Source organism: Echeneis naucrates, chromosome 16 (genome assembly GCF_900963305.1).
Source record: "Echeneis naucrates chromosome 16, fEcheNa1.1, whole genome shotgun sequence".
Lineage (NCBI taxonomy): Eukaryota > Metazoa > Chordata > Actinopteri > Carangiformes > Echeneidae > Echeneis > Echeneis naucrates.
Genome location: NC_042526.1, coordinates 1,107,520 through 1,123,131, shown reverse-complemented (window position 1 = coordinate 1,123,131; position 15,612 = coordinate 1,107,520). Strand labels below are relative to the sequence as shown.

The 15,612-nt window shown below is 44.4% G+C and overlaps 1 protein-coding gene across 15 annotated transcripts in view; it reads left to right on the top strand.

Moving 5' to 3' along the window:
- cadps2 (Ca++-dependent secretion activator 2) overlaps nt 1–15,612 on the top strand; it is a 95,623-nt gene that overhangs the window by 74,741 nt on the left and 5,270 nt on the right. For 14 of the 15 annotated variants that reach the window (XM_029522070.1, XM_029522078.1, XM_029522075.1 and 11 more), the window contains 6 exons: nt 1,127–1,282; nt 1,505–1,652; nt 6,853–6,927; nt 7,187–7,270; nt 7,446–7,478; nt 14,639–14,746. In XM_029522070.1, the coding sequence (XP_029377930.1) occupies nt 1,127–1,282; nt 1,505–1,652; nt 6,853–6,927; nt 7,187–7,270; nt 7,446–7,478; nt 14,639–14,746 (604 nt within the window). Of the gene's footprint in view, nt 1–1,126; nt 1,283–1,504; nt 1,653–4,102; nt 4,118–6,852; nt 6,928–7,186; nt 7,271–7,445; nt 7,479–14,638; nt 14,747–15,612 lie in introns of all 15 variants that reach the window. The other variant, XM_029522067.1, reaches the window with a different exon arrangement.

Below are 15,612 nucleotides of genomic sequence, written 5' to 3'. Positions count from 1 at the left end.
CCACTCTGTTCCTGTACCTCACTCCGCTCGGCCCTCCTCGAGCCAATGAAAAGAGAGAGAGGGAGGAAAAAAAGCTGGCACTTCATTAGTGAGCACAGACGGGCGAGTGGGATCGTCCCGTTCCCCGGGGAGGGGGGCAGAGCGCGCTCACAGAAGAGCACCACTAATTAGACATGAGGGGGATTGCCACCGAGCGTTTAATTGCACTGCGGACTCAGCCTGAAGCGTTTATTCCTGTGCGCCACTTGTTAAGGTAGCAGTCTTTTAAAGGCGTAGTGAGAAAAGTGAGGGAGTGAGCGGCCCCCACCCCCCCACCGCCACCACCCCCTTGTCTCCCTCCTCCATCCTCCCGTGGCTGTCATTCTAGCCAGGCGCTGTACACTTGGATGTCAGTGGCGGCGGCGAGCGTTGCCATGTGTTGCTGTGTAACCTGTGCGCAGGGGAGAAGGCGGGGAGACGTCCATCTGTCTCTGTAGCAGCCTGGTGCTGCTTTCACTGACTCAAACCGCTCCGCTCAGCAACATGAACTTCAAAAACCTGTTGAAAGAGAACACCAGGACCTGGACTCACCAGTCCCCACATTAAAAGGGCGGGTTGAATCAGCCCAACAGCCGTAGATTTAAGAGGCAGCTGCTAAAGAAGTTGTATTTGTCTAAATACACATAAATACATCATAATAGATAAATAAAATGCCAAAGGGAATCAGTTGATAATTCGACAGGCTCAGCTATAAACTGCACAACCATCCACAGATCGCAACGTTTCTGTGTCTATGGTCGATCTCTGCTTCTGATATAAATCCGATATAATCTGTCCACCCGTTATCAGTACGGTTCATCCAGGAAGGATTCTGCAGACGAGATAAGAGAATATAAAGAAACAGAAGACGACTTCTGCATTTACGGCATGTTTCTGAACGTAGCATCTCTCTGGTTCCATCCACGAACAGCCAGTGAGATTTCTCTCTCGCCTTTTGCATTTTCTGTTCCAGATCAGGAAGGAAACTGAATCTGAAAACTGAAGTGTAGCAAAATAAAAGCATGGGGGAATAAATGATCATCCTCACAGAACACACGAGGTTTATGTTAAATGTGTGCTAACCAACCGCCCCCCCCCCCCTCTCCAGTAACGGCACGGCCACCTCGGAGGATTTGTTCTGGAAGCTCGACGCTCTCCAGATGTTCGTGCTGGATCTCCATTGGCCAGAGCCCGAGTTCGCCAAACATCTGGAGCAAAGACTCAAACTGATGGCCAGCGACATGATGGAGGCCTGCGTGAAGAGGTCAGACTGGGGGGGGTCACCACAGCTGGACCTCGGGGGGCAGGCGGGGGGGTTTAACATCTTCCTGCTTATTATTTGATGAAATCAGAAGACGGTAAATAACACAACCGTCCAACAGCTGTGACCGCAGGAAGCTCAGGCTTTTATTTTGGGAACCTGCTTTTAAAAAGCCTCTGTTTTGTTTGTAAATGAACAGAAATGATTTTGTGTTTTGTGTCGCAGAACAAAATCTGCATTTGACTCCAAAATGCAGAAAGCGAATAAATCGACGGAGTTCCGCGTGCCGCTGTCGGTCTGCACCATGTTCAACGTGCTGATGGACGCCAAGAAGCAGTCGTCCAAACTCTGCGTGCTGGACGCCGGTCAGGAGGTGAGTCGGCGGTCACAGTCACTGATTTATGATCTGATGATTAAAAAAAAACTGTAAACACTGATGATCAAACATGAAAACCTCCAGATGTTCAGTTCAGGAAGGTCTGAGGATCAACAACCAGTTCGAGCTCTGTCGGTCCATCTCCACTTATTTTTACAAATCCAGTGAGATCTGACTGATCTGACATCTGCTTCAAAAAGAAAAAAAATAAATAAAACTTGGAAACTCGGAGGAAAAGAAAATCTCCACGTTGGCAGAATATTTTTCACGTTTGTGGAGAAAGGAGTGTTGGCTGAAAACCAGACTAAATCACTTAGGATGGAAGGATGTTTGTGTTTTTCAGGCGTGTTCCTGACAGAGTGAAAATCTGTCAGCCTTTAAAAATCCTCAGCCATCTTTTATTTTCTGCTTTGGCGCTGAGCAGGTCAAGTCAGACTGTCAGATCAGCCACTAAAACGCAACTGTTTCCCTCCAAACATCCAGCAGACGGGGAGTTCAGGTGTATTTGTGTTCACTTGAAACGGCCAAACGCTCGACACGAGCTGTTAAATGGATGACCGTGAAGCCTGTGTGAGGCGGCAGCCTTGGCGCCGCTGAGAGCGAAACCCTTGGCCGTCGGCAGTCTTGACAGAGAGCTAAGCTCGCTGTTCTCTTAACCTTCAGCTTCCTCTCTTCTCCAGCTTCCACAAGCTGCCGCCGCTCCAAAACACCATCTGTCCATTTATTCCTGCCGACGCACGCTGAATGAATGCCTGCACAGACACGCTGAGTCTTTTAATGTTCTGCTGTCACATTTTCATGATGTGACGGAAAACATCAAACCCAAATGATTATTCAGGGATTAAGAATTGAATTTAAACTCTTTCACACAAAGATTAAAGCGCCACATTTTGAAAGCTCGATCCTCCAGAAGAGGACAAATTTGTGGTTTTCAGAAGCAAAAATCACCTCAGTGCAGTTTTCCATCTCGTCTCTGCAGCTCCACGATGTGAGGCTGGGCTCATATTTTCAGAGTGATCCAATAACAATGTCGTACAGTTCAGTGCTGAGGGTTTCATTGTGACATCACAAAGTCCCAGAAGTCCTGACGGCTGCTTTTAAGTGAGCGTTTCTCTGAGACTTTAACTGGACCACATGGAGGTCTATCTTTAAACTGTACAGACCTCAAAAAAAGTTCCACTTTGTTCTCTGAAACAACAAACATAACTTAGACAGTCAAAAAAAGTCTGAAGTGTTCTTTAACCTCGTTCACACCTTCACATCTCCACGAAATAATAAATACTCAGACAAGAAAATCTGCAGAATGGAAAGCTTGACGAATAACTTTTCCAAACAGTAACTTCTCGCTCACAACATCAGTGAGCTGAGTTCACGTTTAGCACAAATACAAGTTCACAGCTTCTGTTGCTGCGTTAATGCGGCTGAAGTGCAGGGTTCATGATTTCACACCTAGGTCTTTACATCTCCACTGTTAATGCAGCTCATTAAACACTGGAGAGAATAAAATAAACCAAAAAATAAAGAATTAATTCCAACTGCAGGAGGAGAGGCTTTGTGGCAGTGAACGCTGAACAATCCTTTGTGTTGTGTGTATTTGGAGCAAATGTGCCTTCGAACCCACAAAGACGATATGCGCGGCGCTCTCTCTCTCTCCACCGCTGCCGCATTAATCAGATATTTACGTGACCCTGCGAAAGGTCGCGACCTCAGAGAGCAGAATGTGTTTTGAGAAGATAGTGGCGAAGTGGAATTTTTTTTTTTTTTTTTTTTTCATAAGAATCCTTTTCTCATTTTTTTTCTCTCCCTCATCATCAGAAACAGCCTGTGATGACAATAAATCCATCGTCTTCAATGGAGACGGCAACAAAAAGAATGGAATCTGAGCATTTTGTGTTGGTCCACTTGAGAAGCACAAACTGATTTCATGAAGTCCAACAATCCGTCACTTTGTTCATGCTGGATTTCATTCAGCCTGACGCACCGTCTCAGTGACCTTGACGATTAAATGCTCTGACTTTAAGATTGAAGCGTGAATTGTTCTGCGGGAGTTTTCTGTGAAAAAAAAAAAAAAAAAGAAGCTTTTACTCATCTGCTTTTTGTGCAGTTTTTTTTTTTGTTGTTGTTGTTGTAACACATTTAGATTTTCTTTTTCCAGCTCACAGTGGGAGATTTATCAGGAGCCACAAAGGTTTTACAGATAATCCTCCTCTCCTTCAGCGCCATCACAGCTAGACTTTGGGGATGAAATGTTCCACTCAAGGCCGAGTTGAAATAAAAAGTTAAACAGCCCCACACAAACTTCATGATGGCATTTTTTATTTTGAAGAAAATATTTCTGACAATTTCTGACAAGGAAATGCTTCTCAAGTTTTTCTTTAAACTGATGTGCTGACTGTTTGTCTTTTCTTTGTCTCATGTCCTCCTCGTCCTTCATGTTTGAATCCCAGATTGACAAACAATGGGTAAGTCCCTCCATCGCCTCATCGCCTTCAGTGTCCTCTCACATGAGCTTTATCATACACTCTTTGTCTTTACTCCACGCCTCCAGGTCGTAACCATGACAACAAAAATCGTCAGATTTTTCAGGAAGTACTTATTTCAGCCTACATAACATCGTTAAAGTTAAGAATATCTCTGAACCAAAAAACTGAACCATGACGTGGTGTTTGTTGTTGTACGTTCTGATACACAAGACGCCGTTTTGGGAGAATCTTCTTTTGGGGGTGGGCTGGACCTGTGGGGTTGATCCAGTTCGTGGTTTTCTTCCACCAGTCAAGACCTGGTCCTGGTCTGAACCTGGTTCTGTTGAAGGTTTGTGCCTCCAAAAGGAAGTTTGTCCATCATGCAGGGATTTGTTGGGTCTTTCTAATGACTCCAGAAAGAGTTTGGTCTATAAGAAGAGCCTTGTTGTCATTCTGTTTGTTTAAATTGAGTTTAAATTAAAGCATCACGTCAAACTTCAATACACTTTTATTTCCAACGCGCTTCTCAAAAAGAAGAAAAGGTGAAATTTTTTGACATGTTGTCGATGATGTTTTGGTGTTGGTGTTGTGTTTGTGTGTCCAACTGAGCCGTGATGTTCAAATAAAGTGAAATAAGGAAATGAGTAAAGTTCAAATGCAGTACGAGTTCGTTTGATTCAGTTAACAGTCAGGAAGCTGTGGAGCAAAGTTTTGGCTGCTCAGATCTTTGTGACGTTCTTCTTCTATGAGAAACGTAATCATCTTCATGCCGTCAGTCAGCACGCCAAGCGTTTTATTGTGAAAGCTCCTTTTTAATATCAAGCTTCAGATTAAACCCAGATTCACTTTGACAGCAGTGACGTGTCTCTGTGCTTCTTCTGGGCGGAGCCACGAGTTGTGACATCATCACAGCATCAGGCAGACGTTATGCTCCATGTGCGTTCAGGGACGTTACTCGTTTTTTGAAATTAAAGGGCGTTTCATGTTTTGCATACTTTTACTTTGAAAATTTGAGCGTGAGCCTTTAGATTTTTTTTAGATTACGTGCACTTTTTTTAATTGGTGTCAGATTATTTCTAACATAACGGTGATGAACGCTGATTGGAGGTTTATTGTTTTTAGAATCACAGCTGGGCGAAGTTAAGAAATAATATGAAGCAATCAAAGCTTGATTTTCCCATCTTAAGTGAACGCAGCACGCCTCATTTAATAACATCATCTGATGCATCAGAGAATCATTTCCTCTCTGATTTGTCCCAGCCCTCTTTCTTCTTCTGTCATTTTATTAGATATTAGTTGACAGGAAGTGAGTGGAGTCAGGTGGGGGGTCTTTATGTGAAGCCTGAATCCATCAGGTCTGTTGTTATATTGGAACTTTCCAATATCAGCAGACGTCCTGATTTTCCACGTCCACATCAGGAGGCCCTGAATGAGGCCACCTGACCTTTGACCCCTGACCAGCAGTCTGAAGAGGAGTCAATCTGAACTTGACCCCGGGGCCTTCAGGCCGAGGGCAAAACGATCGAACCACTTCAGAGAAACCACCCGCCCTGATTTTTATCGTGCGATCAGACGACGATCCAACGAAATCCACCAAAATGCTGATTTGTTTTTGTTTGTTTCGTCGTGTTGTTGTTGTCGTCGTCGTCGGGGGGGTCGTGTTGAAAATGGGACCCGGTTCAGAATCTGAAACAGCTGACGGGGCTGAAGGAGCTGCAGCTCAATGATCGGATAAATGTTTTTAAAAGCAGTAATTGTTCTTTTCAGGTTTTTCTGTGAACATGGCAAAGACCAGATAATTTCTTCTCCTCCCCCTCACTGCAGTTTTTTTTTTTTTTTGTGGGTGTTTTTACACACAAAAAAAGAAGCAGTGATGTTAATTGAGGTAAGAAGACGAAAAACGAAAAAGAAAAGCTCTCCAGATTTGCCTGAAAGATTCAGAGCACTGAAAGAGAGCTGCCATTTTGCGGACTTGTTGAAGGAGAAGGGTGAGCGGGGGGGGGCTCAAAAAAAAAAAATTAGGGCGGCAGCAGTGACCTTGCAGGACCCACAATTTGTCAGCGATCTGGGCTCTTTGTTGATTGAAATTTTTAATTTGGGTGTTCTTTAGACGGCCAGTGAAAGGCCATTGTCGCCAAGAGATGAACTCCCCCGCTGCTGCTGCCATTCAGCGCTCACCCCCCCACCCCTAAAGCCTGTTTTCCTCCTTCAAGGGAAAAAGGTGCCATGAATATGTTTTTTAGGAGGTGGGGCAGGGAGGTGGAGGTGGTGGGGGGGGCTGCCAAACGAGACATGAAATGGCGGATTAATTGAATCTTGTGTGCGCCTTTGGTCCTCGCAGCTGGACCTGGTGCTTTGGAGGAATACAGCCGGCTCTAATTGTGGGGAGACGCACAAAAAGTATCCTTCAGATTCCTTCGCTTTTCCAGCGCAGGCGGGAATTTCATTCAGCTTCATAATGGTCCTATTAGCTGCTTAACTCAGCGGCGTTACACGGATGGGAAGGTTTTCACACCTCTCCGAGCTGGGAGGGAGGGGTGTGTGTGTGTGTGTGTGTGTGTGTGTGTGTGTGTGCGCGTTCAGCGTGTTGTGGGTTTTTCTTTCTGTGTCTAACAGCCCAATCAGACAATGCTGCTGTTCGATATCAGGGAGGAGAGGAGTCTTTGTGTTCCAGCACTTTTGTGACAATAATAATAAAATATTGCTTTTTGCCCCCCCCCCCCCCCAAACTGCAGCAGCAGTACCACTCCAAAATCGATGTCCTGATTGACGAGGCGTTCAAAGAAATGATTTCCTCCCTCGTCTCAAAGGTAAATCAAATTTTTTTCTTGAAGGAGAGATTTGATGAACTTTTCGCCTTAAACGATGTTTGAAGTGACATTAATGTCGTTTATGGTTACAACTGTTTTCTTTAATTGGTTATTTCCACTTTACTTATGAGTCAGTCCTTTTTTTATATATTAATCAACTGAACCAAATAGTTCTGTATTTATCAGGAGCATTTTTATTTAAACTGCCTTCAGCTTGCAGGATGACTGACCCCCCCCCCCCCGTGCTGTGTGTCTGCAGTTTGCTGGTGTTTTAGACGGCATCCTCTCCAAACTGTCCAGATACGATGAAGGGACGCTCTTCTCTTCCATCCTCTCCTTCACAGTGAGTCTCTGTGGTTTTGTTTCTGGAGACGGAAGAGGCAGCGAGCTGTTTGTTTCTCCGCTCGCCGAGGCGACCTGTTATTTTGTGGAAACCAGATCTTCGCAGCTCAACTTCAGTGTCATTCTTCTTCTTCTCCTCCCTTTCCCTCCCCCTCTTCCTCCTCCTCCTCCAAAAGGTGAAAGCAGCTGCCAAATATGTGGAAGTCCCTGTGAGTCTTGTCGATCCGCCTGCTGTTGTCTCTCACAGTCAGCTTGTGTGTTTGTGTTGTCGTCCACATTCAGGCAGTGAATGTGTTATGGAGCCTGGAAATGCAAAGCGACTCTTTGCATTGATTCTCGTGCTTGCATTTTTTTGTTTTTGTTTGTTTGTTTGTTTTTTTTGTTGTTGAGGGGTTTTTTTTATTTTATTTTATTTTTATTCTAAGTTTGCCATCACACAGTGTTAAACGTGTGAAATATAAAGAGGGTTTCTTTTATTCCGTCTGCAGCTCCAAAGCCAAAGATCACACAACAAACCTAATTAATTGTACTCTTCCTTGGAGATGTGTTTTCTGCTGAAGTGTCGGTTTGTGGGCGGCTGTGGCGTTTGGGTGTTGAGCGGTTAATGAAGGATGGCGCCGTGGCAAAGATCAGGGGCTGCGTCAAGGCGAGGAAGAGGAGGAGGAGGAGGAGAGGAAGTGTACGAAGCAGGAGTTAAGGTGTCAAGGTGGCGAGACGTTCACGGAGTGAGAAGGAGAGAGAGCTTTACAATTAGACGAGGTGACCCCTCATTTGCTAAAGTGATTAACAGCTCAATGTTAACAAAGTACAATTCCTCTGTGTTTTTCTTTTTTGCACGTTTTACGTTTTGCGTCTCTAATGTGAATTCTGGCACTTAAAAAATAAAAAATGAAGCGCTCCCACTGGGATTTAAAGATATTTTAAAATCATTTGTTCCAAACCTCTCAGGCTTTAATCCAAATCTTTGGAGGAGACTAAAATGAAAATTAATACATTAAAAAAAGAGAAAGTGAATGATTCTTCCTCTCTAACTCAGAGTAGAGAGGCTTTAATTAAATGTTTTTGACGACTATAATAATAAAAGAAGGAAATTTCTGTTGAGTGTGACCAAAAATGTTGACATTCAATAATATTGATGTTCTCAGAAATATAATTTAATTTATTTTTCAACATTTGTGGCTCGAAAAAAAAAAAAAAAGGATTGCTAAATTATTTTTAATATTCATTCTTTCATCAAATTCAGATACATGTCCAGTATTCTTCTGGATGGACCTGCAGCATATTTGACTTTTAATTAATTGTTAATATTCTTTTTTTTTGTCTGTTTGTTTGTTTTTGTTTCCGTATTCTCCACAAACTTTTAGCTCAGTTAGTTCAGTTAGCTTAGCACAAAGACCCGGTTCACCTCGATTAAAGTCTGACCTAAAAAAAAAAAAATCCATGAACACATTTTATTTTTTAGATCAAAAAATGTGCACATATTATTTAATTTAGTGAATTAAGTCAAAAATGTGATATCTAGATATCATATCATAAATATACGATATCATAGTAAGTCGGATATTTGTATTATTATATTTATATATTGTTGGATTTTATGTTTCCAGCTAAATCAAAACAGACACTAAACAAAAGTTCAGTTAAATATTGACGTATTCATTGTTATTAAATATTAGCTCAATCTTTTTTTTTTTTTTTTTACAAAATATTATTGCATTAAATTTTTCTGATGTAAGTGATGCAGATACCAAACAGCCGATCATATTTTGGCAAATATAATATTCGATGTTATGGAACATTGAATAATTTATGTGTCAGGAGTTTTTAAAATTATTCGAAAAGTGAAATTCTCTTTGTGTTTCAGTTGTAACAGGATAATTACTTTATATTTCAGGTACATGTGAAAATATGATATTCCTGTAAATCACTTCAGGCCAGGTTGGCAGCTTTTGGCAGCAGCTCTCAGTGTAACTGATATTTAATCAGCTGATGTCACCGAGATCAAGATCGCTTTTTATGCACATTTCCTGTTATAGAAAATAACTTCCAGCATCAAATGACAAATCACAGACACGATTGTCACTGTCGGAGTTAGAAGTTTACTGCTGGCTGGTGGGAATGTTGACCCGATGAACTTTCCTTATCTGAATAACTCATTCATTAAAAAAAAAAGCGTCATTGTGATGACAATGGGTTGATTCCAGGTGGAACCTCAACACTTCACCTCGTCGTCTGCGATCCAACACGGGTCAGATGATGATGAATGATTCAGGATGTGAAGGAGCTCAGACCTTCTGCAGCTCGTCATTAAGCTGCATGCTGATTTCTGTGCGCTTTGTGTATGAATGCGTGAACTGACCTGCACTCTCACGCAGAAAGCAGCCGATTTGTGTTTCCTGGTGTTAATTTCACGCTGCTGAAGTGAAAACAGAAGAAAATCTGAACGGCAGAAAACCGACAAAGAAAAAACACCAGCTGTGAGAACGTCCTGCACCGAGTCAGCACGACCTCACTTAACCTCCTTAATCCTCTGCCCCAACAGAGCCCCTCCCACCTATCCCATCATGCTCTCTGATTCCCATCCAGACTTCCTCCTCGGCCGCCTCCCTTCTGCTGAAATTATAATGTAACCGCTATCTCTGCCTTTTGGTCTTTTGTGTGAAGGGAACCTGACGCAGGTAAGCCTCTTTTCCAGGTGGAGGATGAAGATCAGGGGTGGGCGGGTCAGGGGGCGTGGCCAACAAACCACCTCACTAGACGGCTCCGCCCCCTGCGCCTTGTCACGAAAAGGATGAAGCCTTTGCCCTCCAGGGTTTTACGTTTAATAGACTTTGTGCTTTCTTTTGCACTCAGACGTTCCGTTTTCATTCCTCACTTCAAACATTTCAACATTTTCAGCAGTTTTCAGCTTTTTAGGGCCTTTGAAATGTTTCAGCTGAACTCAAACTCGAATCTCCTCAGAGCTCCAGCTCTAAACTTCTCTGATGTTTTATTCATTTCGAAATGTTATAATCTATCAGCAGACTTCTCCTCTGCAGCTCCACATCACAAAGTCCCAGAAGGCTCAGCTTCTGCATCCAGACAGCGATGGCCCTTTAACATAAAACGAGCCGTCACTTCAGCCTCCGAACTCGTTAGCTATAAGTGGTAAACCTGCATCACAAGCTAGTTTCAGTTCGGCCAAAGATGGTTCTTCATCAACATCATCATCATCATTTAGTGTTTACACCTCGTTGAATATTTAGTTGTGTGCTGATCAGAAGAACTATCAATAACATAATAATTTAAATATTTCATCCGTAAGTTTAATTTCAAGTAAAATCAGCAGTAGTTTATTGTCTCATGTCATTTTAATTTGAATTTGATGATGTTTTTTGTGGGGCAGTCTGGACTCTGGTTCTCTTTCTCTCCTCTGATGGGGTTTAAACTTTGAGTGTTACGTTGGATCGCAGACGCTGCGAAGGGTTGGAGAGGTTCAGTGTGTGTTTCTCACTCTGACTCACACGTGTTGACGCCTGTACAGCCAAAATAGCAGTGACAATGACAGCCGCACATGCTCGTATCAAACATATGCACGCTGGCAAAGCAGAAACACAAACATTGGAAGAGTTGTCGTTGTCACTGGCTCACAAACACACTCGCAGCCTTTCTGGGGCCTCGAGCCGCCGGGCCGCATTTAACAGCACGTCAGGAGACCTGGATGTTGGTGTAAAACACAACACCATCGTTCTCTGACTGAGCTGAACCAAAACATTTTCATTTCATCTGTCTAACATTTGATTTTGTGTGATTAGATCTGCTGAACATCAATACTTCACGTTGCAGGACACATCACTGTAAAATAAAGTTTCATTCAATGAAGAAACATATTGGCTGCAAAATGAAGAAAATGCAGTGAAGTCCTCGGGAAATGAACATTTACAGAATCATTCCGATGATCCGATCTTTTTTTTTTGTGTGAAGTCCGTTCTGATCAACATGAGTGTCGGTAAATTAAAGATGGCTGTTTTAAAGTTGGGACAGAATGTTTCTGCACCTGGCAGAGCTGAAATGAATCCGGGGCAGGAAGTTGTGGGTAATTACTGGCATTTCGCAGCCTTCCTCCTCCTCCTCCTCCACTAACTGCTCATTATCTCCACTCCTCCCCGTCTGTAGCCGAGCACTGATTCATTTTACGCTCACATTTCTTTTTCTTTTTTTTTTTTCTGCTGTCAAACGTTGACGAGCGACCAGACGGCCATTATCGAGGCGTGGAGGGGATTACTGGTGTTTGGCTACAAGTGAAGAAACAGTGAAGACAGACAAAACAGGCAGAGAGCAGAGCGTGACAAGAGCGCTGAGGCGATTGTACGTTTGTTTGTTTTTTTCTGTGTGTCTGTCTTTCCCTTCGTGTTAAAGTCTTATTTGCCGCGGCTGGAACTGTGCCGGCGTCTCAGATCTGTCAGGCTGCTTTGTCACCTCGTCAGCCAGAGAAAAGGGAGGTAAATGACTGAGCGGAGCCTTCAGGGGGTGGAGGGGGGATATTGATGTCTCAAGTGACAACTTGAGGGGCAGCGATATGTTAACAGTGACACAGACGACACACACTTGAATGTAGATGCTGATCTTCCTCTTTGCTCTGAGCCCGTCCGCTCGCCTCGCAGAGGAAGATTTTGTTGGTACGTTGACCTTTTTTTGTTTGTTTGTTTGGTTTGTGTCACTTCTGAAGAAGCTGGAGGAGGAAGTCTGACTCCCACAGGACAAAGGTCGCTGGATTGTTGCGTTGAGGTCACACTCTTTATGGTTCTGTCATTATCAAACTGAAATATAACCTCTTGGACCAGTTTCAGAAGAAGAGTTCACACCATGAACAGACGCCATCATAAGGCAGCGTTAAATTAGATCAGATTGGCGGGTGGTTTGTTTTAAACTTTCTTCATGGAGCTTTCTCCAAACTCGCTTCAGGATGTTTCCCAAAACACAGAGTCCCAAATGGAGATTAGTTTCAAATAGAAAAATATACAAAAACTTATTTCTGTTAATTCAAAAGGTCGGAGTTCTTTCTTTGTAAACCAACTGCGGCTGTTTATTTTGGAAATGGGCCGATCTAAAGAAGAATCCGGTTTTTTCCTCCTTTTCCTTGGCGGAGAATAACTCACTCTGCTTTATCATATCTGCAGACCCTCCCTCTCCTCAGGATTATCCTTCACATCGTTGGGAAGACGACGGTAGAATCAGAATCGCCTCGTTCGTTTGGGTCACGGCGGCTTAACCCAGAAATCAACAGGTGGATGCCAGGTCTGCCGGAGGAGGATGCCCTTCAGTCCCGAACCAGCAGGCAGGTATCATCCTGAGGAAAGAGCTGGAAACCTTTGGACCGGTGGAGTTTTGGACAAGTCAAAGGGTCTGACTGATCGTGGTCAGCATCCTCTCACGAGCGTCTGTCTGGACAGAAAACTTCCTGAGAGTTCTTCGATCTGACGTGTAAACAGTTTTGAGACGTACCTGCGTTAACGCAGGCGTGACCTGAAAGGCAACATGACAACAGAAACACGGCTGCTAGCTCAAACGTGGTCGGTCCTCCGATGTGCCAGAGTCTGGGGGTTCTGACAGGCCCTGTCAATCACCGTCCTGGCCCTCCCTCCTCTGGATTAAACATTAGCCCTCCTTTTCCTGCACACACACTCGCAGCAGATGCCCCTGCAGCCATGTGACCCCACTTTAACCCCCCCGGTGCCGGCAGGTTTCATCACCCAGCAGTCCGACCGAATTACAGCAGAGCGGCTGACTGGTCTCAGTCTGTCACTCGCCGTTAGAGCCCCCACAAACAGATAGATGGCTGTTTTCTCTGGGGGGGGGGGGGGAGTTTACGTGTCTTGTGTTTGAGTTTGCAATCAGTTACTTGTTCACTTGGACATTTTGTTGATTAAGAAGTTTGCAGATTAATTTTCTTCCTCTTTAACTAAATAATCATCATTTCAGCTGTTTGGATAATTTATCTGACCCAACTAACACAATCTGACAGCTTCCTGTGAACCCCCCCACATTAACATGGGATAGTTTGTGTCACAATCCCAAATCTATAAGCTGTCTTTTTGCCTCTAAGTGAAGGCAGAAGTTCCACAGCCTCGTTGGACCGGGGGGACTTGACTTTCCATGCTCAGCAGCGCCGCAGCAGAGGAAACCCCCCCGCCAGCCACTCGGCTCCCCTCAGGGGCCAGCACTCGCCGGCTCAGAGAAAACGGGTGTGAAAGATGTCAAAGTAATTACAATAAGCATTACGCCTGTAATCCTCCCTGACAGCGGGGAGCGAGGCTGAACCAGGCCTCGCTCGCTGCTCTCGCCTCTGGCCGAACACACCGCTGTGTCCTCAGCAGTTCACGTTTCCCGCGGCGTCTCTCCACCCAGGAAGCAGCAGGCGATGCTGAGCGTGTAAACCTGCCGTGTTATCATCAGTGGAAACACACTCAGGAACCTCGACGAAAGTTTCTGGCAAATCACGACTGGTGTTATTGAATCGGGGCCGCAAATGCAGTTTGGGCCTGATTCCTTCAAATGAGTCACCAACCAAACAGCAGAAAGTTGACGTCGGATTGTATTTCCAGAGCTCACAGACCAGCCACTTCTTCAGTTCATTAAACCGAAGAAGAGGACTGTGTGCTTCCTTTACGGACTTCACCTTGAGCTATAGAAAACCACAACAGGCCGTCAAAGTGCTGTCTTATATTTAACAGAATAAATAAAGTGAAGCTGGTGAAGGTCCGTTCAGGAGTTTTACAGTTAAATGTATGTTTAAGTTGCTTTTTTTATTGCTAAAACTCATCATGAATATGTAAAGAAGCAGCAGAGTTTCCTGTGAAAACCAACTCAAAAACAAACAATCTCAGATGGTCGATCCACGACGACGTTGAACCAGCTGACGTCGGAGAAAGAATCATTGAGTGTGACTTATTTAATTCAAATTCATTCAACGCAACAACTTAGTCAGTTTTGGGAAAACATAAAAAAAAAAACCCTCCAGAAAACACCAAGGTCACGATTCGTTCTCTTTGGAATTCCATCAATCTTGTGATGAGAAAAAGCCAATTAACGGCCGTACCGACTGCTTGCTTCACCTTGACATCACTGACGGTAGAAATGAGTCAAAACTTCAACAGAAGCAAAATACTTTGTTTTGTTTTCTGTTGTGTCCTGAACGTTGGGACTGAAGGTTTTCGTCTCTGTTGCTCTGTTTTTATTGATGGTTTGGAAGTGGAATGCCTTTTTACACCAGTTTGCTCGGTCCATGAACGCATCATGCAGGCCTGGTGTCGGCGTTCGTGGATTGTTGTGTTGTTGTTGTTGTTGTTGTTGGTGTGTCCTCAGGTCTTTGTCCTCTCTTCCTCTGCAGAAACCGGGGATGGACCTGGCCGACACCTACATCACCTTCGTGCGGCAGAACCAGGACATCCTCCGAGACCACGTCAACGACGAGCTCTACATCGAGGAGGTGTTCGATGTGAGTACCTCCTCGTGCATTCACACATTCTGCGGCTCTTTTCGGGTTTCCAGGTTTCCCTCTCTAACGCCCCCTCTGCCTCAGATATTTCCTCCATCTGCTGAAGAGCCTAACGATCAGCAGGAAGTCACAGGTTGAGTCCGACCATAAACGGGTAAACGACAGCTTCATGTGGACCGAGGCGGAGAGCGTCTTTCCTTCTCCGGGTTGCATTGGTTCCATATTCAGGTCCTCCAGGTGAACTTTTTGACAAACTGGTGGAAACAACGAGCCACAAACAAGCAAAAGTATCTGTGGAGGTTTCAGGTTCGGCTCGATCTCTATAGGAAGTTACATTCGTGGCTTTAAGCTCCAAAAATCGCTTTTACATCTCCTCTCAGGAGCTCTACAGGTCAGTCAGCCAATCAGAAGAGAGAATACGAGCTGACTCGTTGTGACATCACAAAGTCCCAGAAGTCCTGACGTCTGATTTTAAGGTTTCTCTGAGACGTTCACTGGGTTCATACAGAACCTGAACCAGAAGGAGGTCTGCCTATAAACATGTAAAACTGGAAAACGTGGAGTGAAGTGAATCTGGTGTGAAGTTCGATTCTCCGGTTTTGGAGCAGCAGCAGGTCGCGGCGCGGCTGAAAACACCGACTGCTTCTGTTGACCTGTTTATCACTTAGGAAGCCCGGACAGCTGCCGGCTCGCTCTGCGGGAGCTGAAACTCGTTCACGTCCATCCATCCGCCACCCCCCCCCCCCCCAGGATTCAGATTTAAAAGAATATTTTAGTGCCAAGTTGTCAAACACGCCTCAGCTCACCATCGATGCAGCAGACATGACAGCTCAAACCTTCGCACACATTAGCAGCACGAAGCAGAG